The sequence below is a fragment of the Vanacampus margaritifer genome, chromosome 2 (genome assembly GCF_051991255.1).
Source record: "Vanacampus margaritifer isolate UIUO_Vmar chromosome 2, RoL_Vmar_1.0, whole genome shotgun sequence".
Classification (NCBI taxonomy): domain Eukaryota; kingdom Metazoa; phylum Chordata; class Actinopteri; order Syngnathiformes; family Syngnathidae; genus Vanacampus; species Vanacampus margaritifer.
In genome coordinates this window covers 50,005,811-50,030,341 of record NC_135433.1, presented here as the reverse complement: position 1 = coordinate 50,030,341, position 24,531 = coordinate 50,005,811, and the positions used below count along the sequence as shown (strand labels likewise).

The following is a 24,531-nucleotide window of genomic DNA, read 5'->3' as shown; positions in this document are numbered from 1 at the left end:
TTTGTCACAAAGGATTTGTTTGTTTGTTGCAGATTTGTTTTACAGTAACACTAACTGCCGCTCCCATGTAGAAAAAGTGTGTACAAACAAAGAAAATAACATAAATCAATAAATGACAATTTTATTAGATTTCAGTTAAACAAAATTCAGACAAGCATTATTCATTTATAGACACTATATGGATACAGCAAACTTTCCATCCACACCAAGAAAATCCATTCAGGGTGTGCAAAGACCTGTAAATAGGTGTTAACCGATTAACAAGAGAGAAATGTTTAGCCCCCGGCAGTTGTGGCAGCAGGCAAAGCACTGCTGTTGTCGAAATGATGAAAGCTGGTAACCGCATACTGGTCTAATTACAAGCAAGGTTTCAGCTTGCCTTTGCATACATGGATGCAATAGAGGCTTGAGAGAACAGGGTCACTCGGGTGAGCCCTGCTTTTCCATATTCACCAATGTAAACTGGGAACATTGCACACTTTTTGGTGACATACAATTGAATGAATACAGAAAAAGTGTGTCATTTGAGTAACCGAGAAAATGTCATTACCTTCGCTGAGTGGGATCGTCTGTAAGAGACATGATGCTAATAATAGTAAAAATGATGAGAATCGGGACTTATCAAGGCCATGAGTGCACGACTAAAATCTATTCAACCCACTCCTGCTATTGTATATGAATAACAAACACTCCATTCCAAAACTGTATAGGAAATACACGTTGTAAATGACACCACTAAAATACACTGCTAATAATTTTGGTTGTTGTTAAAAGCTACAAGAATGAACTCCAAGAAAGTGTGTGGTGATACAGCTCTGTCATCAAAAAGAAAAAAACATTCATCATCCCACTAACTCCTTTCAGCTTACTATATGAAGCAAAAACGGCTACAGAGGACTTTTTGGATTTTTGTGGGAAATTGAAAGTTGTCATTTCACAAAACTGTATTGTGAGAGACTGAGCTGGATGTTTCGTAATATGCCGTATACCGCAATCAGGGATCCATCAGATGATAAGGAGGAAGAGTCCAAGTTGCTGAGCCTTAGTTGTTTTTCTTTTCAGGAGAATGTGGGTAAGGTGCATATGGAGGCGGCTGCTCCTTCATGGGAAGAATAAAAAGTACATATGAGATGGTGTGTAGGCAACAAGATGAAAGCAAGTCACATATGACACGTCCACATTACGGGAATAACGTCAACGTATTTTACCGTGGGCATGTAGACATTGTGTGGATTGCTGGGATTGTAGTACGCATTGCCCGCTGCTTCTGCAGCTTTGGCGTTGCCTGGCCCTGCAACAAACACAAATCAGAAAGGCGAGACAAGGGGCCGCTAAACATACAGTACGATTAAGTACATAACATCTATGCTCATTAGCCCAGCTATAGCATTTTGCATTTGTGTTAGCAATAAGCTAGCAGACTTCTGTTAAAATGAAATTACGGTTGAAAGGTTAATTGTCGTCTGTCAGGCTTTAAAACCTCAACTGGGACTGAGAGTTAGCTTGAAACAAGCACGCACAACATCTTATTTGGAGAAATGTGTGAGTGATAACAGACACAGAGCAATACTTTTGTGTTTTAGCATGAATTTTGTGGTTGTGGTCAGGAACAGTTGATACATCTCCAAACATTGTTGTAAACTCAAGAAACTTGCACTAAGTGAGAATAAGGCACAAAAATTGATTTTTAGATGGGGATTTTTTTTCTAAAAATCTGCCATCACACACAGCCTGAGGATTCAGTCTGACACACAAAATCAGATGCCCAACACGTGATATCGCAGCAGATTCAAGAAATTATGAGGGGGGAAAATAGGAAGTACAGTGCATGAGAGATCATGAGCTCCTCTTTTTTTTTCTTGTTTTTTTGTGGCGTGATTTGAAGTGATTCACTTTGGGCCAGATGGATCACATCTGACGGGTGCAATGACGCAGACATGGAAGAGGACAACTCAAGAGATGGGGGGGGGGGGGGGCATGAGGCGAGGGGGCAGACCTGGAGGTGGCGGAGCTGTCCAGTTCTGGGGGGGTGCGGCCCAGTTTTGAGGTGGCCCCGGATATGGCGGCGGTGGGGCCATGTAGTCAGACCCTGTTGGGTATGGATACAATCCTGGAGCACAAGGCAAGTCTCATGGTCAGAAATTATCACTTTACATTGCAGACATCACTTTGCAGTTAGCAATCAATTTTTCTCCTTTCGGTCACTACAGCCATACTGTATTGCAATTATGTTGCAGGGATATTTAACTGTAAAGGCATTTTCCAAGGGCAGATATGAAAACTGTGCACCAAGATTATAATTATTATTATGAATTATTATTAATTATTATTCATTTTAATTTGTTTGAACTTTTTTTTTTTTATTCAGTTTGTTTTAATAAAATTTCACAATAGATTTGGATACATACATATATATATATATATATACACACACATACATACACACACTATATATTTACATACATACAGAGAGAGACAGAGATATAGCGATAGATAGATATATTTTTTTATGTAATTTTATTTATTTATTTTTTAACAGCAAATTTGCAAGTCTGGACAGATTGTCAACACATAACGTCACCGATCTTGAGGTGCCTTAAGGCCAAACAGCTGTTGTAAAGTTGGAAGAGGCAAAATATATAAAGTTTCAACTCAAATCAAAATGTTTATATATGAAATAAATTCCCCCAAATTAAAAGGGACATTTGCAGTCTCATTATCATCTTTTTTTAAATTTATTTTTTTTACTTAGTTTTGCAAACAAACAAGGCAGTTTCAGTTCATTATTAGGTTGTTGTTTTCAGTTAAAGGAGAAGGATACAAATATTCGACACAAAATATTTTTTGTCGTATTTGTGAAAACAGTAGCAGCTTCAAAAGTCTTGGCCTATCCGCTATCCAGTAATGCAGGGGTGGCCAAGTTTGGTCCTCGAGAGCCACTATCCAGCCTGTTTTCCATGTCTCCCTCCTTCAGCGCAGCTGAATCTAATGATGAGGTCATCAGCAAGCTTTGCAGAAGCCTGATAACGATCCTGATCATGAATCAGGTGTTAGTGGGGAGAAACATGGAAAACAGGCTGGATAGTGGCTCTCGAGGACCGAACTTGGCCACCCCTGCAGTAATATATACAGATCAGTGCAGTGGCCAAAGAGCAACGAGCCGTCTCCCGTTTAAAAATAGAAATTGAAAAACGGAAATCGAGCCGTTATCTGATCTTCTATTATGTGTTAATCTTACAAAATTCGGGAAACAAAATGCGACCTTAATTTGTTTCCCTCGAGTTTGTTTTAACTTCACTTGAATGACACTCTTCTTCTTTGGCCGCTGCTGCTTAAGTGGCGTAGAAGAAGAACATTTACAGCAGAAGAAGAGTTTATTTTGAGTGAAAAGCAAAACAAGATCAAGGGAAACAAACTAAGGTTGCATTTTGTTTCCCGACTTAAAAATAAACATAATGGACAGGTCAGATAAAGACTCGATTTCTGTATTTCAATGTCCAATTTTAAACAAGAAAAAGAAACGGTTCCTTCCCGTTCAATGGAGACAGTAACACTGGAGGAACGGGCCTTAAAGACACATGTGAATATCTGAGCGCTTGCTTGTGTGTGTGTGAATATCTCGAAACAGCGTGACCTTTGTCTTAAAAATGAATGCGCATGCGCAACGATCCACAAACGCACTTTCGACAACTCGCAAGCAAAAGTCATGGAGAATGCACACACAAAATTAAAAAAGATGTGAAAATCGCGGATATATTTATGAATCTGAAAAACGCGTGAAAATCACAAATGCATTTGTGTGAATATTTTGGAGACAAATCCCTCCCCATATTCCTGTGTGTCTTGTGCGCACAAGCAATTTCAAACTGTATTCCACACCTGGAGGAGCTGTTGGGTAAGGATAGCCCATGTTGCCAGCAGCAGTTGGAGGAGGCGGGTAGAATTCATTCTGCTGTGGAGGGGGTGCATAAGGGTAACCTTGGGGAGCAGGTGGAGATGGGCCATAGCCGTTCATCATTCCCGGAGACGGGTAGCCATGATATGACGCATCGCCATTCTGGGCTGGGGCTCCACGAGAAGCTGTAAGACAGTGGGGTAACGGGCGCTTTGCAATGACTTGTGGCAAAATGGGTGTGGTAACGGAACAATGCAATAACGGAACGTCATGAAGAAACCATTTGTGGCCAGTTTGAAGAGATGCTGGCCAAAGTCGATGGCTCCTCCACTGGGGAATGACATCTTGAAATGGGCCTGACCCTCCCAGCCACCTGGTCAGAGATGACATAATATTTCAGTAGCGTTTACACATCAGTAAAAATCTTTCAACTTCATTTTGTCAAAGAATGAGCAATTTTACTTGATTTTGTTTTTTAACTGTTGTAGACTGTAGCTAAGAGTATGCAACTGTTATTTAAAACACTGCTGCTACAGTTAATATGTTTCAATGGTGGTGACAGTTACGAAATTTGATTTTATATATATGTATATATATATATATATATATATATATTTTTTTTTTTTTAATAAACAGGACACCTACCACCCGGCTCAGCTGCCACTGTCCCTTTAATGTAGTTGGCAGCAAACACGGGCTGCTCGATGCTGCAGCCCTTCATCAGATAATAAGGGAACATGGCAGAACCCAGGCAATCTTTTGTATTACTGGACACAAACACCACCTAAGCCAGCAGGGAAAAAAGAAAGACAAGTCAACTTGACAAAGAAAAAAACAGCAAAAGTACCAGTAAATAAATGTAAAGTAGGCAGTACCCTGTACGGTGTGAGGTACACAGTGCCCTTCTTGGTCCCCCTCAGCAGGTCTGTTTTACAGGTGACATCACTGAATGATAGCTCCACGTTCTTACATTCCCTTAATATACTGGTGAGGAAAGAGAAAATAAAAATCAATATTAACTCATTCACTGCCATTGACGGCTATAGACGTCAAAAATTCTAAAACTATTTTTTATTAGTTGAACATTTTTTATGAAAACATATAATTTTTTTATTGTATTAGAACAGATATAAAATTCTTGATTAATCGTGAGTTAACTAGTGAAGTCAAACGATTAATTACGATTAAAAATTGTAATTGCCTAGCACCCCTAATTTTTAATAATCTTGTCTTAAAAATTAAAAAAAAGATTATAAATTTTTTAAGTGGTTTTTTTGGGGGGTTTAAAAGAAAAGATAAAAAATTAGGGGCATCGGGTGATCAAAATTTGTAATCGTAATTAATCGCATGACTTCACTAGTTAACACACGATTAATCACAAATTTTATATCTGTTCTAAATGTACAAACAAAAATTCTAGGTTTTCATACTCTTGTTAACAAAAATGAAGAAAAAAAAGAAGTTATTCACGCGTTGAGTTAAATTAAGCCGCAGGCTCCACTCCTGGTGGTGCCCTTCCGTCAATTCCTTTAAGTTTCAGCTTTGCAACCATACTCCCCCCGGGACCCCAAGACTTGGTGGTTTCCCGGGCGCTGCCCGGCGGGTCATGAAGGGGGGGCTCTCGCCTGTCATATCCGACATAGGGGCGCTATGGGGCGGCCTGCCTCCCTGACCACATTTGCACCCTCCCTGGCTGGTTCTCAAATATTAAACTAATAGAAATGGTTAAAATGATTTTTTTTTAATCTATAGCTGTCAATGGCAGTGAATGAGTTAACAAAAAGCAGTAATATACAGTGAAACGTACTGATTTGTGATTTTGCATTCACAGTTTCACCTACACATGAATTTTTCTGTAGAACTTAACACTTTTGTCTGAAAAACTCACCGATCTGATCTTATCCTTGTATATATCTGTGCTCTTTCCGTACCACCTCAAAATCCCACAAAAACAAACAAACCCTGACCTGTTCCTTCTAAATCGCCATGTTAGCAAAGGAAAACCTAGTGTTGTCTTGAAAGCAAGTACTGTAGGAGCATAACGGACCGTTCCATTACGAGGCATATAGCATTTGATTTATGGGTGCCCAATTTACCCAAAAAATTTTGACCTCAAATTTGTGGTTTGTGTTGCCAGTTACAGTTACGCAAACTTCAGATATGCCACCACTCGACTAAGATGAAAAAAACAAAACAATGTGGTTAAGGTGGCGTAATACCCTCACATGGCGACAAAGATAGCCGAATCACTTGCAAATGTCATATAACACACATATCCTTAGCCTAATTGCATAAGTGCCTCAGTCATTTTTAACTTACCAGTACCGTTATAGCAATAAAGGTTACTGATTATTTGCTGCTGCTTCTTTTTTTTTTTATTGTTTTTTGTGTAGATTCTCAGTCAGCTGTAACAACTAACGCTGAGATGCTCAACTGCAGCAACGCCTGCCTCTGCTCCTGACGTCACACAATAGGCCAATTCAGCACTCAATGCTACTCTGTGCACCGCAATTTCACTTTAAACCGGTTAACTTATTTACATTAACGTTTTTATGCAATGCAGTGCCAATTTTCTTTATTGAAAACGCGTAACAAAATAATTGTGATTTGGGGAGGGGCTGGGGAAAAAACAGATAAGGCATTTCACTTCGTTTCAGCGTGTCAAATTAATTTGATTTGCTTGGTCACGGAAAGAAATTAAAATTGTATGTCAAGTTACCACTGTTTATTTAACGTTGTTGACCGTATTTAGTTTAATATTAGAATATTGTGCCACCGTTTAGCAAACGCTTTGGATAAACACCTCTCAGTATGACGGAATTCATTTCTACGTCACTTCAAACTAAAAATAGTACCCACATTACGAATGGAATATCTCAAGTGTATGATAACTATTCATTCGATTGTATTTAGTACAAAGTGGCCGACAAGTGTAACGCGATAATGTAATGTCAACATCTAGGCAGAGTCTGACTTCCTGTTTTGAAAGTTATCTTAGCCGCCATCCTTCACCGAACATGAGCTAACACGACAGAGGAAGTTATCTTCATACTTTGAAAATCCGCTTCAATAACATTCTTAAAAACATCACGTGAACATTGCCAGCAACACAGCAGCGTTAGCAAAGTTAGGCTAAAGCTAAACTAGGCCACTAAGCTTGTTGTAGATTGGAAACTAAACAAGCCAACAGGAGGCTCAATTTCCCATTAAATCGCCTTAGCAAAAAACACAACTACAACAAAGGAAAAATTCATACCTTTCTCCATTGTTAATCAACACTCCGCCGTTTTGGGAGTGATTTCTGTTAAACGCCATGGTTGTGTAGCTGCTCGCTCGATCGAGTTTGTTTGTGCTCGACTGACTGAAACGTCACCCGCGTCACGTGACCACGCCAGCTGGACATTCGTAACTTCCCGTAAAAAAATATATATAAATTGGCTGATTACGTCCTTAAAACGTTCGTGCCTGAAGGGCAAAATAAAATTGAAAATTCATTTTAAAACGGACTGGCCAGGTCATTTGTAGATTAAGGGTATTTTTGTGTGTATATACAAAATGCTTCATTTTAAATTTAACAATAATAATAATAATAATATGGGAAGCCAATCCGCTTGTTTATTCATTAACTATAATTATTTTTGAATGAAAAACAAATACATACATAGAATAAATTCTTGTTTGCTTATTTTATGAAATCAAATTGATAAATTTTTCAAACATTTTCATAGAAGAATTAAAACTTATTTGCATAAAATATTTTAATGATAAAATAATCAAACAATGCATGATACTTTTTAATTGGATTAATTAAAAATGTATTATTATTTCAAGTAAAATACATATTTTATTCATTTAATCTTTAATGTAATACATTATTTCATAATTAAATACAAGGTGCCATAATTTAAATACCACACAGTAAAATTACCAATTATTTAATTTCCAAGCATTTATTTTACAAATTGTTTTGTAATATTGAATTGATTATTATTATAATTATCCAAACAATTATTTAGATAAATGAAAAAGGGGGAAAATAACATTGTTTAGTAATTGAATAATGTTTGTTTAAAAAAAAAAAAACAACAACAACATCTAAATAACTTTCAAAATGTTTTTTGTTTTTTTTTTAAAGAGAAATGAATGTTTTGCGTTTGTTTTTATGTGTGGCATTGACTAGCATATGCAGCTCAGTTACTTTTAGAGCTGGCTGGCAGTGGCTGCCGTCATCGCATTTGGGCCATTAATCCATTGAATAATGGTTGCATTGTGTTTCTCAGTTGGCTCCAGCAGGCTTCCAACCAATTAAAGCTAATTGGTCTCTCACGTGTTACCTGCCTGCTTCAACTAGAGAACCACCTAGTTAAAAGTGGGCAAAGCGAAAGAAAGACCAAGCTTAAAAGCTACAAAGAGATGAATTGTAATTTTGAAACATTTTGTTTGATTTCCATCATTTTGACCTTCAACGTTCAACCCAGCCTGTGTACCGAACAGGGCTCAACGCCATTTCAGAGGCGAAGTCTTGCCTTGCCCAGAGTCAGCTGCTCTCAAAGGGGAATAAAAGCTGTGTTTGGATCAAATATCAGTCATATTCGTGTAAAAGGTGAGTGCCGGTATTGTGTACAGCCAAAAAGGTAACTATTAAGCTACTCACTTTGTAAAATGGTGGTCGCTTTGCTTTTATGACAGACAAATCAGGGGCCACATTTAGAGTGGATCAATCTGAGAGCTTGTGTGGCGTTAAAATGGCCAGACGCAAAAACCACAGTCTCATTTTCTTCAGCACATATGACGGCTGCTACGCTCAAGTGAAGGTAGGAAAATGTTGCATGATGTAATTGGCTCATATTCCAGAAATAGGAGTAATGCGGGTGTATCTCAATACATTTGAATAGCACAGATACACTTTTGTTTCAGTAGCTCAATTGAAAAAGTTAAACTTGTATTACGTTACATACATATTCACCAAACTATATTTATATTGTATCTCTTTGTACATTCCAATTTTTGAGCAGGTGCATTTTGGGCTTCTGTTAGCTGTAAACATCCAAAAGATGAAATCCTGAACCATTTCACCCTGTATTTAGTTAATCTATTGACTCTTTCAATTGAACTACATGACATTCTTAAAGAAAGTGTTTACCGCACTATTTGAATATGTCAATAAGTCAGCATTTAAACTGACATGACGACTTTGAAACCTCAGGGCAGTGAAGTGGTCGTCTCGCTGCAAGTCCAGCTGACAGGAGATGGTCGATGGTTGAGGGTAAACATCAGCTGTCCTCTGACAAGAAGACCCAGACAGAGGACACCACTCCTGCCAACCAGTAAGTGGAGATGAGCAATCAACAAATGAGGGCACTGTTCCAAACTACAAAACAAAGTCTTTATTACCTAATAGAAATGTGTCAATGTATTTCAGAATTCCAGGGAAAGTGTGCCATCCACAAAGACCTCCAAGTGAAGTGTGGCCAACAAGGATTGTCTCCAGATTCCTGTGCTGATCATGGATGCTGCTACAATTCCACAGATTCAACATGCTACTACAGACTCAATTGTAAGCTTCTAGAAATAATTACAATTTGACTTGTGTGCGTAAAGAGATGCATTTTTCTGTTCCGGCCCCTCTTCCAGCCTGCTCTCTGGATGGACACTTTGTGTTCGCTGTTGAAACGGCGACGGACTCGTCTATGCGCCCGAGAAGCCTCGCAGTCAAGAATCGTCCACGTTGCGTCCCTGTGATCACCACCCCGGACGCTGCCATCTTTAAGATTCATGTCACGGATTGTGGGGTTAAAACAAAGGTCATGCACATTCCTTGATTACAAACCTCCTTTAACAGCCGCTGTGAGTGGATTAGGACTACTAAATGTAATTTAACTTAGCGACTCCACCTGCCTTCAGGTCAAGGGAGATGTCGTGGTCTATGAGTTATTGGTGGAGGAGCTGCCTGATCCAAGTCGAACGAACCACTCTTCATTTAGGTAATTTATATCACACCCTCAGCCTTGTGCTGCATGAGCATCTTTACAAATTGATGACCAATTTGATTTATTTTTTCTAAGTCTCCAAGTGGACTGTGAATATGAAGCATTGGCTGCAGTAAACCTGCGTTCCCTCAACACGGTGACCAACCCGCCACCTGTGGTTGCTCTGGGAACCATCGGAGTGCAGATGAGAATTGCCACTGGTGATAAAACATGATCAGACGTGCCACTCCTGTTAGCTTTGAAATGAAGCATTTGCCCGTCTGTCTAGATGCATCCTTCACATGTTTCTTTGCGGAGGACGAGCTTCCACTGATAATGCCACTGCGTGAAACTGTGTATGTGGAAATTTCAATCGCCCAACCCTCGCCAGATCCCACCCTTTCGCTGCATGTAAGGGATTGCTTCGCCTACCCGGCATCTCGACAATCTGTGTGGACGCTTCTCAATAACGGGTAAGGAATTAACAGATTCGCCAAATTGAGGGTGCGGAGTACTGCGCAGAAGCTGCTAACTCAATGTTCTCCTGGATAGATGCCCAAACCACCTGGATGACTCCAGAAGTTCAGTCCCTGTGGACAAGCAGGGCAAAAGGCATTCCCATTCCCAAGTCAGGAGATTTGATGTCAAGACATTTGCCTTTTTCAATGAAGGCCATCCAAGTGCGGAGGAAGTAAGCCTTAAAAAGACATGACTTTGTTCTAAAGTACAATGAAACTTGCCAACCTATTTGATTGTATCATTTCTTAGATATACTTCTACTGTTGGGTGGAAATCTGCACCGAGGATGTGGACTGTGCCCAACGCTGTGCCATCTGTGAGTACTTGGCATCATCATGTGGGATGGATGTATTCAGTGGCAGACTCAATCTTTTTATTATTATTACCACCACGATCTCAATACAAAAGCATGCAACTGTGCCATGTACATCTGGAGCAGTTCAGAATGAATTTGTAGCTACATCTAAAACTGCATCGTACTCACCAGAAGTGCTGTTTATTTTGTGTTAACATTTGCTAGTCCAACTTTGGTTGTAACAAGTTTTGCTCTGACTAACCAATCAGGATGCAAAAATACTGACATTGAGGGTCTGCGAGGGCTTATTTGGAACCTGACTGGTTAAAAACTGTCCCATTGCTAAGAGTTTGGATTACATCTGCTAGAACACCAATTCTAAATGCATGTGGCAACACAGAGGCTGTGAACTGATTGGACAAAAAAATATAACATATGTACACTTAAACCCTGCATACTCGTGGTTCGGCACCTGCTTCTCTCTATCTATATAATATTTTGGGCTTTTTGCCCCCTCACACAATTTCTTTTTTTTTGTGTGGAAAATGTATATTTATCAGCTTTTGTTATTTTTATTCTGGGGTGGGGGTAGAAAAAACACTACATTTCAATGTGCGTCAATTAAACCCGGATGGACCACCAAAGAAAGAGTTGAGGCAACTTGACTACAATAAGAAAAGGCGCTCTGAATTATTTGATTCTATACAATATAATGCAGATCAAAACATTCGCAAGCTTCTATCACTTAAAAAAAATTAAGTTTTGCAAGGAAATATAGCAGTCCTTCCCTAATATGCAGGATTCATACTGTATAGCTCGCTGGCCATTTTACAAGGTCACACAATGATCATGTGCATTAAAAAAAAAAGTCATAAGGAGAACTACAAATTTATGCATGTCTATGTGGCTTTTTCCTCACTAATGCAAGTTATCACTGCTATCATCCCCCCACTTTATAGGGCACTTAGATGTCAACCACATTACCTCTTCCTAGTTGTTTATACATTGTCGTCAGTGGAGATTGAAAATATTAGGGCCTGTTGACGATGTAAGGGTTACACATCTGTTTTTCTAGTTTATTTCTCCGACTTGAAAAATCCACTCATGAAGCATTCATACTTTAATTCCCACCACGTTAACCTACATAGGGCATAATATTGTTAGTATGACAGTAAAGCACTGGAAACCTCAGCCACAATACTAAAATGTTCCTACCCCCCCACATAGCGTCTGAAGGTGAGAGACGCAGAAGAGAGGCTTCATTTGAGGCGCATGCCACCCAGCTGATCTCATTAGGCCCTTTGTTGTTGTGTCAGAATAGCACGACAATTCAAGACAATCCATGTTGTCAGCAGAATACCGGTAAGTCCAACTCGTGCCATGACCAGTCACCATCATATGGATCATTGATGGTTAATAATACTGTCTCTTCCTCAGTACGTAAAGACATGCTATTTGTTCTCTGTGGCATCGGGGCGGCGACAACGCTACTGCTGGTGGTGGTGATGATGATATTGTGTCTGAGCAACAGGAAGTGTCACAAGCCAGAGGCAGCACAAGCCTCCGATGCTCACGTTGAAAATGTGACAACATAATAAACATTTCACTTAACTCTCAGTTCCAGTTTACTACCTTCTTTTTGTGTCAGTTTGCTCATGCGGTATCTGATCAACATGCTGTTTATTAAGCTGCTAGTTAATTGTTTTCATTTAAATATAAATACAGCTGTGGTGCGGGCATGCCTGCCTTCAACTATGGAAGTCTGTCACGCAGGTCTCAGAAGTCATCTTAAAACTGCTGAGACTAGAAGCTGATGCTACGTTGTGTATCACGGGCTAAACACAGACTGACTTTGCGGTCGGTCACTTACTATAAGGTGGCAATTTCTTGAAGATTATAGTATGGAGGGTATTATTTTAAAAGCAGAGTTTGGTAAATAATGACGTACAGCTGGCCCTACAGGCTTTTAAAAGGAAGTCAAATCAAAATTGTTCAGCATATGCTCAATGTACTACTAGTTTAAAACAAATTGTGATTAATATTGCATTTATGTAATTTGAATTAAACTGAAAAATCCACCTGTTTTTCTCTATCTCAAGGTACTGCCACTTGCTATCGAATGAAAATGACATCACTGTGCTAATTCTGCATTTGAGGGAAGTAGGAAGTCTGTCTTTTCCGACCTATGACCCAGGAAAAGTGCACTAATACTTTTTTTGGAACTGGTAGGACTGAATTGCGGAGGTGGGGGAGGATCTGGACTTCACTGGTCGGCTTCAATCTGACATCACTCAACAATGGCAACCCACATGGAGACACAGACCATGAATGGCAAAACAATTTAGATCATAAACAATTGTTATTCAAAATCATGCAACGCGACTTGTATGGACTGTGTGAAGATAGTTATCTCACTGCATGAAGTTACTCTGAAATGTATGAAACACTTTGAAGATACGTGGAAGGTTTGCTGGAGTGAAATTAGACTTCCCACCTTCCTCGAATGCAACATAAGCCTATCACATGACCAAAGACCGAAAACAGGTGAGCCTTGATTGGTTGTTACCGGCGCCCTTACCATAGGTGTCATAGCTTGATCGTTATCAGGGTCAAGCTGATTCCAATCAGCAGGATCGTTATCAGGATTATGCCGAGCTTGCTGATGAGCTGATCATATATCAAGTGTGTTGGAGAATGGAAACATCCAAAACCGCGGCCCTCCAGAACCGGAGTTTGGCACCTATGCCTGCTTAGGCACTGTGATCTTATTTTCAGTGGCGGCTGAAAACAAAGGGCAGCCATCTTACTTTGCCACTTTTACTCAACTTTTTCTCCCCAGTGAAATATAAAAGTTATCAGTGCATGTTCTACGCTAGGATCACGTATGGAGTAATAAAAGCCGCACAAAGAGCAAACGTCACTGTTTGCATCTACCATTCAGAGTATATTCTCAATATTGTGGATTGTAACTTTGCATCACTTCAATTGTCATGTGCTCCATCTGAATGCAGTCGGCCTTTAAACACCTCTTTCGAAAACAAAAAAACATGTGAAATCAGTCCCAAGAAAATAATCAGGTAGACACAAAACTAACATTTTCAAGTAGTCTAGAATGAAACCCAGTTGACCAAAATTATATGATTCAATCAGATGAGGAACTTTAGAAAAGGTTTTCATGGGTTTTAAGTTCAATAAGTACACCAAAAGTGGCCCTCATGGAGCCAAAACATACAATCAGATGTAAACAAGATAATATATTGAATATTTGGGAATAGTTTGAAATTACACAATCAAAAAAAATGGGAAGTTTCACATTTGCATTAACACACATTTGCATTAAAGCTATAAAAAGATAAGATAAGAAAGGTGGTTGCAAATAGACAGCACAGAGCTTACCGTTAGTCTTGTTATTGTAAGTTCAAGATTGAACTTTAATCAAACTAAGCAGCTACAACTACAGAATTGAAAGCTGAATGTTTACATTATTACACTTATGACTATTCAGTATCAGTCTGAATTGAGATAAATGACTACATGACAGGTGTTTAAAAATCAAAAGTTTCCTTTATAGCATGAACATAAGTTATACATGATGAAGCCTTGAAAAGGGTGGGACGAAAACTGTCCCCTCCATTGTTTGTAGTTTTTTTCCACAAGTACAAAAACATGTTTTGTAACAGTTACTTTAGGTGATGTTTCTAATACACAGATTCTACCACTGTCTAAAAATGAATGTCCCAATTTAAATTATATATTGTGGTGTGCAAGAGCAGAATGATGATAAAATAAGCAACAACTAGGTTGCCGAGTAAAAAACACTGCAGTGAACGGATCATATGTACAACGCTTGTTGCTTTAATACGGTCTGAACTTTCTTTGAGCCCTCAGGAGCGCTATTCTCTGTTTGTCCTCCTCAAACTTTTTCCTGAGTTCAGCAATATCTGAGGAAAAAAAATTGAACGTATTATATTTTCAGAACAAAGTTCACCATGATGTTAAAAATCACCCCAGATGTTCATTAACAATTAAAACAGAGACCACTTACGTTGTTTCTGTGTGTTTTTATGCTGCCAGGAGTAGAAGTTCAAGAGCTCCTTCCTCTTCTTCTTTCCCATCTCCTTCTGCAGGGCCTTTTGGTTGGCGACCTCGCTGTGGGGTCGTGCCTTGTGCCCCCTGCTGACTTTCACCCAGCCCTCCTCATCCTCTTTTTGTTGCTCCGCCTCCTGCTTTAGGCGCTCCTCTTCCTGGTACATATGAAAGCAAATACATTAAGTCCACGCAGTGTGCTAGGAACAGTTAAAAGGAAAGTACTTACTTCTTCTTTCATCTTGTCAAAGTTCTTCATGAACTCATCGACTACACTTTGCAGTTTATCCGGCTGAACAAAAGAGTCTTTGTACTGTTGAATCCATTCTACCGAGCCATACACAGGTCAGACAAACACAAGTTACAGTACAGAGGGACAAGGACTAAACAATATTCATTATAGAGTTATTAATGCTGAAATTTGACTCACTTTGTACACCAGTCTTAACTGTATGCTGAGTTGAGCAGACCACCAGAGGCACATTGTAAGGGTGCGATTTAGCTGCTGCAATACTGGAGGGTTTCTGGAACACGATGTAACCAACTTTGAAGCACTGAATGGACGACAGTGAGGAAAGGCATGAGATGAGAAGAATGGCAGATTGTACAACATGAATGATTCAACTTCAATATTGTTAATCTACCTGTTTTTCAGCTGGTTTGAAGAATGTGGACAGTGTAGACCCAGACTGGTGTGATAAGCCTGGGTGGTTACTCAACTCCACTGACTGAACAGAGCCAAACTGTGAGAACAATTCCTTGATGACATCCTGAAAGACACACACAATTTTGGGGTGAAATGGTGCCTTGCATGGTTATTTATCTTTTTACTCAGTGGCAAGATTAGGTCTTCTAGTGTGTACTTGGTTTTCTTGGTACAGTATGTAGTTGATGACCCATTCAAATAAAAACACCACTGCTCTTACAATTACAATTGCAATTACACAAGCACAAACGTTTGCTTTACTATCTTTGTGGGGCCATCTCATTGACATAATGCATTTCCTAGCCCCTTCCCCTAACCCCAACCATAAAAAATGATTGCCTACGCCTATTCCTTACCCTAATAACATAACCCAATTCAAACCTAAACTCTAAAACCAAGTCTTGACCCTCAAAAAGAGGTCTAAACTTGTGGGGCCCAGCAAAATGGGCCCACCCGTCAACTCTGTGAAATCCCGATATATTGGCCCCAAATATGTAACAAAAGCAAGACCACACACACTGTACCTCAGAGCAGTATGGCGGTATGTTGAGAACAAACAACGTCCTGTCGAGCGGTCGGTGGGAACTTGACTCTGATCGAACTTTGTGCTCCTTCACGCACAAGTTGTGTTCAGATTTCGTGTCCGAGTTAAACTTCAAGGGCAACACTGGAGGAGGGAGGGAGGGAGAGTCGAGAGAAACACATACAGCCACCATCAAATCGTAGTTCTACAGGGCCCTCCCCACTGGGGATACCAGCCAAATTAGATTAAAAACTTCACAGATAAGACATTCCATTTAGCATGACGAATATGTTTTCTTTCGCTTGTAATTTGCGGAACCCAGAAGCTAAACTACATAAATATTGCTCATGTACCTGTAAATCCTCCAGGAATAATACAAGCCTTGTTGATGGCATGTTTGCGCTTGGACGGAGCCATCTTGTTTTGACCTTTCTCACCGGAAGTAAAATGAATCTGCTTTCCGTTCCTATGGTTTCGTACATAAATCAGAACTCAACGAAATGTCATAAAGCCTTTAAAAAAAAAAATAGTATTTAAATTATACACTAAATTTCGCCTCTATCAAAGTAGTAAACATGTTATTTGTAGTCACTGTAGGATGTTTGTCTTCCTGTAGCAAAAAAAAAAGCACATTCCGAGGAAAGATAATGTGATTTGACTGAGTACTGTACTTCAATGTTTTTTAAAGCATTGTTCTATATATTTAACGGTCACCTGGATTGTGCGTCAGTCAAATTCAGAGGAGGCGTAGTAGTACCCAGTAGGAGCCTTTTTATCTATCTCCCTATAAAGACCCCGAATTCAATGTGCGTTGTGAGGAACCTGTACAGCAGAGGTGGGCATCGAGGGCCGCAGTCCTGTAGGTTTTGCGTGTTGCCCTTCTACAACACAGCTGATATATGATCAGCTCATCAGCAAACTCTGCATAAGCCTGATAACGATCCTGTTGATTGGAATCAGCTTGTGTTGGAAGTGAGGAACCTACAAAACCTGCAGGACTCCGGCCCTCGAGGACCGAGATTGCCCACCTCTGCTGTACAGCGTTATGAAACAAATCACTTCTTTAAATACTGTATAAGACCAGAGACACTTGTGATCAACACTTTTCAGCTAGTCACAAGTCATGGCCGTTGTACAATAGCAGTGCAGAGATGTGCCAGCCTTCTTTAAAGCCCCCCCCCCCCCAAAGATAGCGCTATTTTGTCACCTCCAACACACCATTTGAACACTCAATGCAATCTCGAGTTCTGTGCACATTACACAATCATTTGGAGGTCATCTATTACATTTTGACTTTAAGACCAAGTTCTTGATAACCTTTCCCTAACCCTGCAGAACTGTTTTCTAACACAAATTTAGCATGAAATAAAATTGACGCAGTAATCTAGAGACCCGCTCTAAAATAATTTTTTTCAGGAAGCCAAAGTAAGAAAAACAAGTCTTGGACAACCTCTACAAAGCTACATTTTTAATGACATTTTAAGGACAAGATCTGACCTCTCTAGTCTTTTTCTAACTGACAAATCAAAAGAAGAAAGTAATTTACAGTATAAAACAATGAGTAACATATACCGTACCGGAGTGAACAGAAATTTAAAGCCGGTCAATCATCAAAATGCTGAATGTCACACAATCAACAATAACAACACAAATTATGACTGGGTGAAACTGTTTAACATACAAAATAAACTTTGGACTTGGACCATCCTTCTGGTGATTTTATTTATTTAGCAATCTAAACGAACCCTTATCAGATATACAAGCTATCTGTCCCATGTAATGAAACATTTTGGATTATTGAGTCTACTTTCTGTTGCACCTCTAAGAACTGAGCACAGACAGCTCAAAAGCAATAGCATTATAGACATCATAAATAAACCCCAACTTGGGTGGATTAAACACATTTGTGCTAATTTGTAGTATGACAAACACTTGGGTTGGTTTAGGGGGGAAACAACTCATTTGTTTCAACTGGCCCATTTTGAGAATAGCATGGGACATATAGCAGAACAATCAAAAACAGGATGCTGCTCAAACCTCTTGAGTATTGATGTATGTTGAATGTGTAAAAGCACTTTTTTTTTTTTATGTGTGGTGTGGCTGCTGTCCAAATGAAAACCACTGAGGATGCATCAATGTTATAGAACAGGTACGAGCGACAACCTATATTTTAATGCGGAAGGCAGTGGCCTGAGAGTTGGGGGGCTCGGTGGTTGAGGAGGACTGTGCAGTGGACTTGAAGAGAGCTTTCAGGATAGTCTGGGGGTCCACCTCAGGGGTTGGCTGGGAAGCTCGCTGGCTTGCAGAACGTGACAATGAGGGAGGAAGGCCATCTTTCTTGGCCCCACTGCTTGCACCTGGGGTGTCGCTGAGCCGCCTGGAACAATAAGGCACACACTTTCATGTCATAATTCCCAACTTAGCAATATGCAGCAATAATAGTATTCAACATTCTAGCCAGTCAGAATCACCTCTGCTTGTACATAGTAAGACTCAATCAGTCTCTCAGACGTATTTGTCTTTTTAGCACCCAGACATTTCAAACCCAGTTACTTACTAATATATATAGTATTCTCCCATTTATTATAATTAATTAAAATTATAATATTATTATAAAATATATATTTAGCACTGGCATTTTAACCAAGCACAATATAAATTGAAATGTGCCCACACCGCAGACATGTTGGCTAATGGTACATTAAACACCAAACCAGGATTAAGCATTTTCTGGCGGTGCGGTTGCCATCCCCATCCCGAAATCATATCAATTGCTTCATTTAGGGCGCCAAGAAACCTCTAGTTTATTACGCCGTCGGCACAAGTCTCAGGTGTTAGCGGCTAGTCGCTAGCTGCTAGCAGTGAGTCCACAGCTGGCTGCTTTTAAAGTACCGGTTGTCCGACAACTGTGGCTTTGCTTTCTTTCTTTGCCTCTTTTTCAATGATGTGAACATAAGATAGTTTGTCATCCACTCTTCATGTAGTGGATTATGTGCCTTAAATTGCAGTTTGAGGTATTTTTGTTTCTTAAAAATAAGAAAAGATAATTAGAACGTTATCCTCATTTTCTTTATAAAACATTTTATTCTAGTAAATAAAAACATTCATGGCTTGCGTTTAGGGCTGAACGATTAATTCCATTTGCAATTAAATCGCGGTTTGACAAAAGTGATTACGTAATCGTGAAAGGCTCCGATTTAAATGCCCATTGAAACGTAGCGGAAGGAGAGAAAGAGGGAGGGGGAGCAGAAACTCCACCAATGCAACTATAGCCTGGTGCTATAAGTGCACGTAATTTTGGTGAGGTTTTTTTTTTGTCTCATGAGACCTTGAGACGAGTCTAACAAGTTTAATCTGTTTGATCTTGGTTTCAAAACAACAAGATCGCCAAGTTGTATTTTTTTTAATATGTATATTGAATTTATTTATTGATAAATACAGTGTTTAAAAAGTGCAGTGTTTACATGCCATGTTTCATGAAACATGAAATGTTGAAGTGGTAAATTTAATCGCAACTATACCTGTAATTACAGTAGAAAAAAAAATGATATAATGTCTTAAAATTGCCTTTATTTTAGGATCCTGTAATCTATAATAGATCTGATATTGTTTATTATAATTAACTTTTTGTTGGGTACAAAATTAATTAAAAGGTACCTTTGAAAAAATAATCGCAGGAGATATCACAAACGCAATGTTTTTGTTTGTTAAGGATTTTTTTGGGGGGGATAAATTTAGATAATTTTCCATAATCGTTCCGACCATTTTGCGTTCATACGTTCCAAATGGACATATTTTATATGAGTTGAATCATGTTCTGTAATGGGAACAAGTGTTTTCTAAAATAAAACGAAGACAAAGTTCTATTTATCTTTTTCTTTTGCTGATTCAAAAAAATGATCTGATCCGTGATTCAAACCCGTAATCTGATCCGAACCGTGACTTTTTTTTTTATCCATTGCAGTGTTTAACACTTAATGAGACAAACAGAAATGTTTGTTGTATAAAAAAAAGGTGGATAAATATACATTAATTAAAAATGGATCAATCGTTTTATACTTGAACCGTAGCCCCTGAATCGAAATCGGATCGTGAGGTGTCCAAAAATTCCCGCCCCTACTTGTTAGTCAAAAAGTGTTTCGCAAGTTAACTCCAATTGAAGAAGATAAACTGTTTTCATATTAATTCATGGTTCAACTGTCTTTATTTTTAGCAAAAGTCCAAAACATATATGTCTAACTAATTTGATGTTTTTTGTTATACAGATTAATTTAGTGCTTATGTTTCAATAAAAAATACATAAAAGAGGACCTTGAAAAAAAAAAGGCATATTAAAACAGAATCACAACCACTGGATTTGATTTAAAAAAACAAAATCCTTCAGGCCTCATCAAGAGGGATGAAATTGTAGCACATTATACACGATCAAAACTTACAGTGAAAGTAATGGCTGCAAAATAAAGAATAAAGCCTATTGAGCTCACTTACAAGAGAATGGGCTGATCAGAAGTGATGACATTTCCCTGAATGTGTATGTTACACTTCATAGGCTGACCTGTGTGTGAAGGAGGACAAAAACAGCATCAATGTGAATGTTTGCTTTCATGATCACGCATCACATGTACAGTATACCACAATCCTTACATGAACAAATCAATATCCTCACATTTGCATTCATTAAAATGCAACAAAAATCTTCAAACATTGGCTGACAGATCAAGTTGATGGGTTTGTTTGCTATGAAGACTCACCATCCAGGCAGCGGTTATTGTACTTCCTATACGCACTCACAGCATCCTCCTTGCGGACAAACACCACTTCAGCTACGCCCACCTTCACCAGGCGAGCTCGCTTCAAGGCACCGCACACACAAAACAGCTCCTGCGAACAAATTGATGTGGAGGGACAAAGTACACAATGAGTCACCGCCGGTAGAGAACAATGTTTAGAACACTTACTGAATATTAAACATGAGTTTTGTGTGTAAATAGCCTGCGACTTACTCACCACTATGTCTTCCTCAGTCACACGGGGATGCAAGTTATTCACTGTAATTTTTGTTCCTTCCAATGGGCTGAAAACAGGCTGAAACAAATGAGAACAGAAGATGCAATGAAAATAAATCACAACTCTGGCAAGAAAGCTTACTTTCCCGTCTAAAATTGAAAGAACAAAATGATGTATTTCTACCTCTAGTCCTATAAACCGGTTATAAGGGTATACATGGAGACATGCCAACGTCCACTATGATTGCACACAAGACAACTTCAACACCACACACAAGTCAGGCTGAACACAATTACCATTTACTGTCACGTGTTCTACTGTGTACAAAGTTGACCTCAGTTTTCAAGGTTTGTGTTTTGCTTTCAAAATGTGATGTACTAATGTGAGAACTGTTTTTAAATGGAGCTGGAGAAACACAATTCCCAATATAGTTTCTGAGTAATCATGTAAACACACACTAAGACTGGTAAAAAACAGATGCCACCACTTAAGTAGTCTGCTTCCACATGATGCGGGGTAAGGTTGTTTACCTGAGGGGAAGGGGGCGGCGCTGAGCTGTGTTGAGCTGAGCTTTGCTGGAGAGTCCTAGAAACAGGCTTCAATGCTGCAGCGGGAGGCCGTGGGGCCGCTGGACTGGTGGTGGGCCGAGTGGGGGCAATGGGGACGGGAGGACGAGGGGCTGAGTAAGCATCGTTTTTAACAACCTTGGTTATTGGGGCTGACATGGAAAATGGGGAGCCCAATGGACCAGCCTGTAAACGATCGAAATGGAATAGTTCAAATATGTAACTGAGACATAATAAGAAAACATGTCTGTTTTGATGTAATATAAACACTTACCCGTGACTGTAGCAAATTGTTAGAAGTAGTGATTTTGAATTGTTTACTTGGGGGGCAATCATGATCATTTGAGACAGCCTGGGGGAGACAAGTTACAGTATTATTATTTTATTTTTTTTACACTACAGTGATAAAAATATGAGACATTACTGATAAGTGAAAATTTAACCTGTGTGTGTAGACGCATTCCACCAAGAACCCCAACTGGGCGTTGCTGTAAAATGAAGTTGGACAATTAGGTTTAAGTTTGATGGTAAATATGCAACTTAAACAGTGCAATGATGCACACGGCCTAACCTGGATGGTCTTGGTTATTTTTAGAGGCAACAGAGTGGAGGCCTGGGTTTGTGGCCCACTACTCATGCTCCTCTTAAGGCTCAGTCTATCACGAGCATCTGTCATTCCTTTGTTCAGATTGCTGATTGGGCCATCCCTCCCACTCAGTCCTTGCACGTTTGGGGCAAATAGCCTTGTGTTCACACCTGCAAAGTTGTTGTTAGCCTGGATCTTTATCTGCGGCACAAGTGTGTGGCTCTGCAGTTGGTGTGCCACTGCTGTCTTTTGGATGGTCTGTACAGGCACAGTGAACACATTCTGCTGCTGTTTACGCGAGTTGATCATCTGACGAGCATCCTTGACTCCTCCGGCTGCTGCTCCGCCCCTACCACGGATTTTAAAGCGAGCATCTTTCTGAATTAGCTTTTCTCTGGCATCTTTCAATGGAAAACCTGACAAAAGATGGACAAAACACAGGCTGTGATGAAAATATATGGAGAACGGGACTCACACAACGGACATGACTGTACAGTCTTGAGACACTACAAGCTTTGTTGTAAAATCACCTTTTATTTCCACATGAGTCATTTGACATAGAATAGCAAGAATTCAACTTTATTTTTTTTAAAGAGAGGTAAGCTGACATAATTTCAAATTGATGGGCAACTGATAGGAACCAGAACCTCCCGCCACACAAAAGAGGAGAGAGTTGGATTATGACAATTTATGGCTGCTTCACCACGACACCATGCCTGCTCACAATGCCCTGAGCATCCAACAGTTCCTTGCCAAAATAATTTTGACGTGGCTCAGGCTCTGTTCAATTTCTTCCCTCTCTCCCAACCTTGAGCAGGTCATTAAGGGGACCCATTTGAAATTGTGGAAAAAAATCAAGATGGCCCTGACGGTGGCACTGCGGAAGATCCCACAAGAATCCTTCCATGAGGAAATGATGGTGTGTAAAGGAAGGCCGGGAAAGTGTGTTAGATTCGAGGGGGAATGCATCTAAGGGCATAACTAGCAATAGTGCTTGTAGTTTGGATTTGAAACAAATCTTTTGTGATTCCAGTCGTGGAGGTTGACTGACAAACCTCATACATGCATCACCATGCTAACTCCACCTTACTAATGAAATGTAAATAAACAACACATTAAAAAACTTTTAATCAGTAAATACTCATGTAACATTCTTACCAGCTCCTCCACCAAGTCGTTGTCGAACATCAGTCATACCAATCCTTTGACGGGCATCAAAAGAATTGCCAACACCTCCTGCACCCCGTCCAAACATGGTTCTGGAAAGGATGCAATGCAATAGGTTAATAAATTCAGCAATATAAAAATATAGCAATGCTTCAGTTTCCTTTTGGATTATTAATCAAACCACAGTGAACAAGGGTAGCAAATGGGTGGTCAAATAAATATAATCTAACCTTGGAAGTCAACCGTACCAAGTTAACTTCGTACACACAAAGTATTGCCTGTGTAGCTCGGTATTTCTAAAACCATTACTTAACGAACTAACCGATTAATTAATTGTCTTACCGTGTTATATAAGCACAGTTAAATGTGAATTGTGTTATGATTAGACGACATGCTAAATTTTTGGGAGGCTACGTAGCTGCTAAAATTATCCAGTCTGCTAAAATAACATGCGCATGGAAGAAAAAAAAACCTTACTAGGTCACGCAATCAAAATAAGTTGTGCAACTAGCGCAATTCAACAGATATAGTTACCAACAAATATAATTGGTCAACGACTTGAATTCCAAACTGAATGAAAACACAATTCGAATGCGAATGGCCTAACATCGAGCTAATGCTAATACACGCTCGACAAGCGCTGGCTGTGGGACCCTGAGTAAGCTACCATTAGTTCACGATTAGCCAGCAATCTCCCAAATGCGCCTCGATTCTCTGTTAACAGTTTTACTGTAGCAGTACAAATGTCTCAGACCAACAATTAATAAGGCGTATAGTAATTAAGCAGTCTTTTTACCGTTTAACTGGCACCTTAACGTTTATTCCGCGTTGTCTTATCACTTCATCCAAAGATACGTCCGCCATTTTGCAGCTCTCTATTAAATTGCACATGCGCGGTTGTCGATGTTACGGACGGCCTGTTGGTTCAGAAAGTATTTTATATTAAATGCATTCTGCTTTTTTTTATCACAACGCACACTTATATTTGTTTACAGAAATTCACATATAGTATGTGTACTAACTATATACAGTACAATGTAACTGACAAACAAATACGTTTGATAAATATAAGCATTCTTACAATCGAGTGTTCTTGATTCGTGGCTCCGTACTGCCTCCCATGAGCCTTTGCGCATATCATAAGTGAATCCACAGTAAATTAACTACACTAAACTAATTCAAAACACGCAGTTATCAAACGCAGTTACTAAT

At 39.4% G+C, this 24,531-nt stretch overlaps 4 protein-coding genes across 5 annotated transcripts; 1 reads left to right on the top strand and 3 right to left on the bottom strand.

Moving 5' to 3' along the window:
• Positions 1-105: 105 nt before the first annotated feature.
• On the bottom strand, positions 106-7,295 carry wbp2nl (WBP2 N-terminal like). Its single transcript, XM_077558535.1, has 8 exons — positions 7,152-7,295; positions 4,771-4,879; positions 4,541-4,679; positions 4,176-4,268; positions 3,880-4,080; positions 1,997-2,110; positions 1,209-1,291; positions 106-1,099 (listed from the first exon to the last, which is right to left on the bottom strand). Exons 1-8 carry the CDS (start codon positions 7,208-7,210, stop codon positions 1,043-1,045), a joined length of 855 nt encoding a protein of 284 aa, XP_077414661.1. The 5' UTR covers positions 7,211-7,295; the 3' UTR covers positions 106-1,042.
• An 865-nt stretch (positions 7,296-8,160) lies between these two features.
• Positions 8,161-12,295, top strand: LOC144043948 (zona pellucida sperm-binding protein 4-like). The gene is made up of 12 exons (XM_077558063.1): positions 8,161-8,498; positions 8,585-8,709; positions 9,102-9,222; positions 9,318-9,452; positions 9,530-9,699; positions 9,800-9,879; positions 9,961-10,085; positions 10,154-10,337; positions 10,417-10,555; positions 10,633-10,699; positions 11,906-12,040; positions 12,116-12,295. Exons 1-12 carry the CDS (start codon positions 8,309-8,311, stop codon positions 12,271-12,273), a joined length of 1,629 nt encoding a protein of 542 aa, XP_077414189.1. The 5' UTR covers positions 8,161-8,308; the 3' UTR covers positions 12,274-12,295.
• Positions 12,296-14,222: 1,927 nt separating this feature from the next.
• Positions 14,223-16,899, bottom strand: rrp7a (ribosomal RNA processing 7 homolog A). Of its 2 annotated transcripts, none has more exons than XM_077558754.1 (8): positions 16,708-16,899; positions 16,347-16,505; positions 15,995-16,137; positions 15,409-15,534; positions 15,195-15,318; positions 14,994-15,091; positions 14,724-14,922; positions 14,223-14,619 (listed from the first exon to the last, which is right to left on the bottom strand). In XM_077558754.1, exons 2-8 carry the CDS (start codon positions 16,408-16,410, stop codon positions 14,534-14,536), a joined length of 840 nt encoding a protein of 279 aa, XP_077414880.1. In that variant the 5' UTR covers positions 16,411-16,505; positions 16,708-16,899; the 3' UTR covers positions 14,223-14,533. The 2 variants fall into 2 exon arrangements, with proteins under 2 accessions (XP_077414880.1, XP_077414879.1); XM_077558753.1 differs by having other exon boundaries at positions 16,347-16,459.
• Positions 16,900-17,446: 547 nt separating this feature from the next.
• Positions 17,447-24,236, bottom strand: poldip3 (polymerase (DNA-directed), delta interacting protein 3). Its single transcript, XM_077558752.1, has 10 exons — positions 24,116-24,236; positions 23,311-23,411; positions 22,138-22,568; positions 22,010-22,054; positions 21,841-21,918; positions 21,531-21,752; positions 21,001-21,078; positions 20,745-20,874; positions 20,482-20,548; positions 17,447-18,370 (listed from the first exon to the last, which is right to left on the bottom strand). The coding sequence occupies exons 1-10, from the start codon at positions 24,208-24,210 to the stop codon at positions 18,157-18,159; spliced, it is 1,461 nt and encodes a 486-aa protein (XP_077414878.1). The 5' UTR covers positions 24,211-24,236; the 3' UTR covers positions 17,447-18,156.
• Positions 24,237-24,531: the final 295 nt, after the last annotated feature.

Coding starts and splice junctions, on each gene's coding strand:
- wbp2nl (XM_077558535.1), bottom strand. CDS start 7,210: ATGGCGTTTAACAGAAATCACTCCCAAAACGGCGGAGTGTTGATTAAC. Junction 4,880..7,151: donor TTGATTAACAATGGAGAAAG/GTATGAATTTTT, acceptor TTTCCTCACCAG/TATATTAAGGGAATGTAAGA. Junction 4,680..4,770: donor TGTACCTCACACCGTACAGG/GTACTGCCTACT, acceptor CTGCTGGCTTAG/GTGGTGTTTGTGTCCAGTAA.
- LOC144043948 (XM_077558063.1), top strand. CDS start 8,309: ATGAATTGTAATTTTGAAACATTTTGTTTGATTTCCATCATTTTGACC. Junction 10,556..10,632: donor GCCATCCAAGTGCGGAGGAA/GTAAGCCTTAAA, acceptor ATCATTTCTTAG/ATATACTTCTACTGTTGGGT. Junction 10,700..11,905: donor TGCCCAACGCTGTGCCATCT/GTGAGTACTTGG, acceptor CCCCCCACATAG/CGTCTGAAGGTGAGAGACGC.
- rrp7a (XM_077558754.1), bottom strand. CDS start 16,410: ATGGCTCCGTCCAAGCGCAAACATGCCATCAACAAGGCTTGTATTATT. Junction 16,138..16,346: donor TATTCCTGGAGGATTTACAG/GTACATGAGCAA, acceptor TCCCTCCTCCAG/TGTTGCCCTTGAAGTTTAAC. Junction 14,620..14,723: donor TAAAAACACACAGAAACAAC/GTAAGTGGTCTC, acceptor TTTTTTCCTCAG/ATATTGCTGAACTCAGGAAA.
- poldip3 (XM_077558752.1), bottom strand. CDS start 24,210: ATGTGCAATTTAATAGAGAGCTGCAAAATGGCGGACGTATCTTTGGAT. Junction 21,079..21,530: donor CGCCGCCCCCTTCCCCTCAG/GTAAACAACCTT, acceptor CATTTGTTTCAG/CCTGTTTTCAGCCCATTGGA. Junction 20,549..20,744: donor CAATAACCGCTGCCTGGATG/GTGAGTCTTCAT, acceptor CTTCACACACAG/GTCAGCCTATGAAGTGTAAC.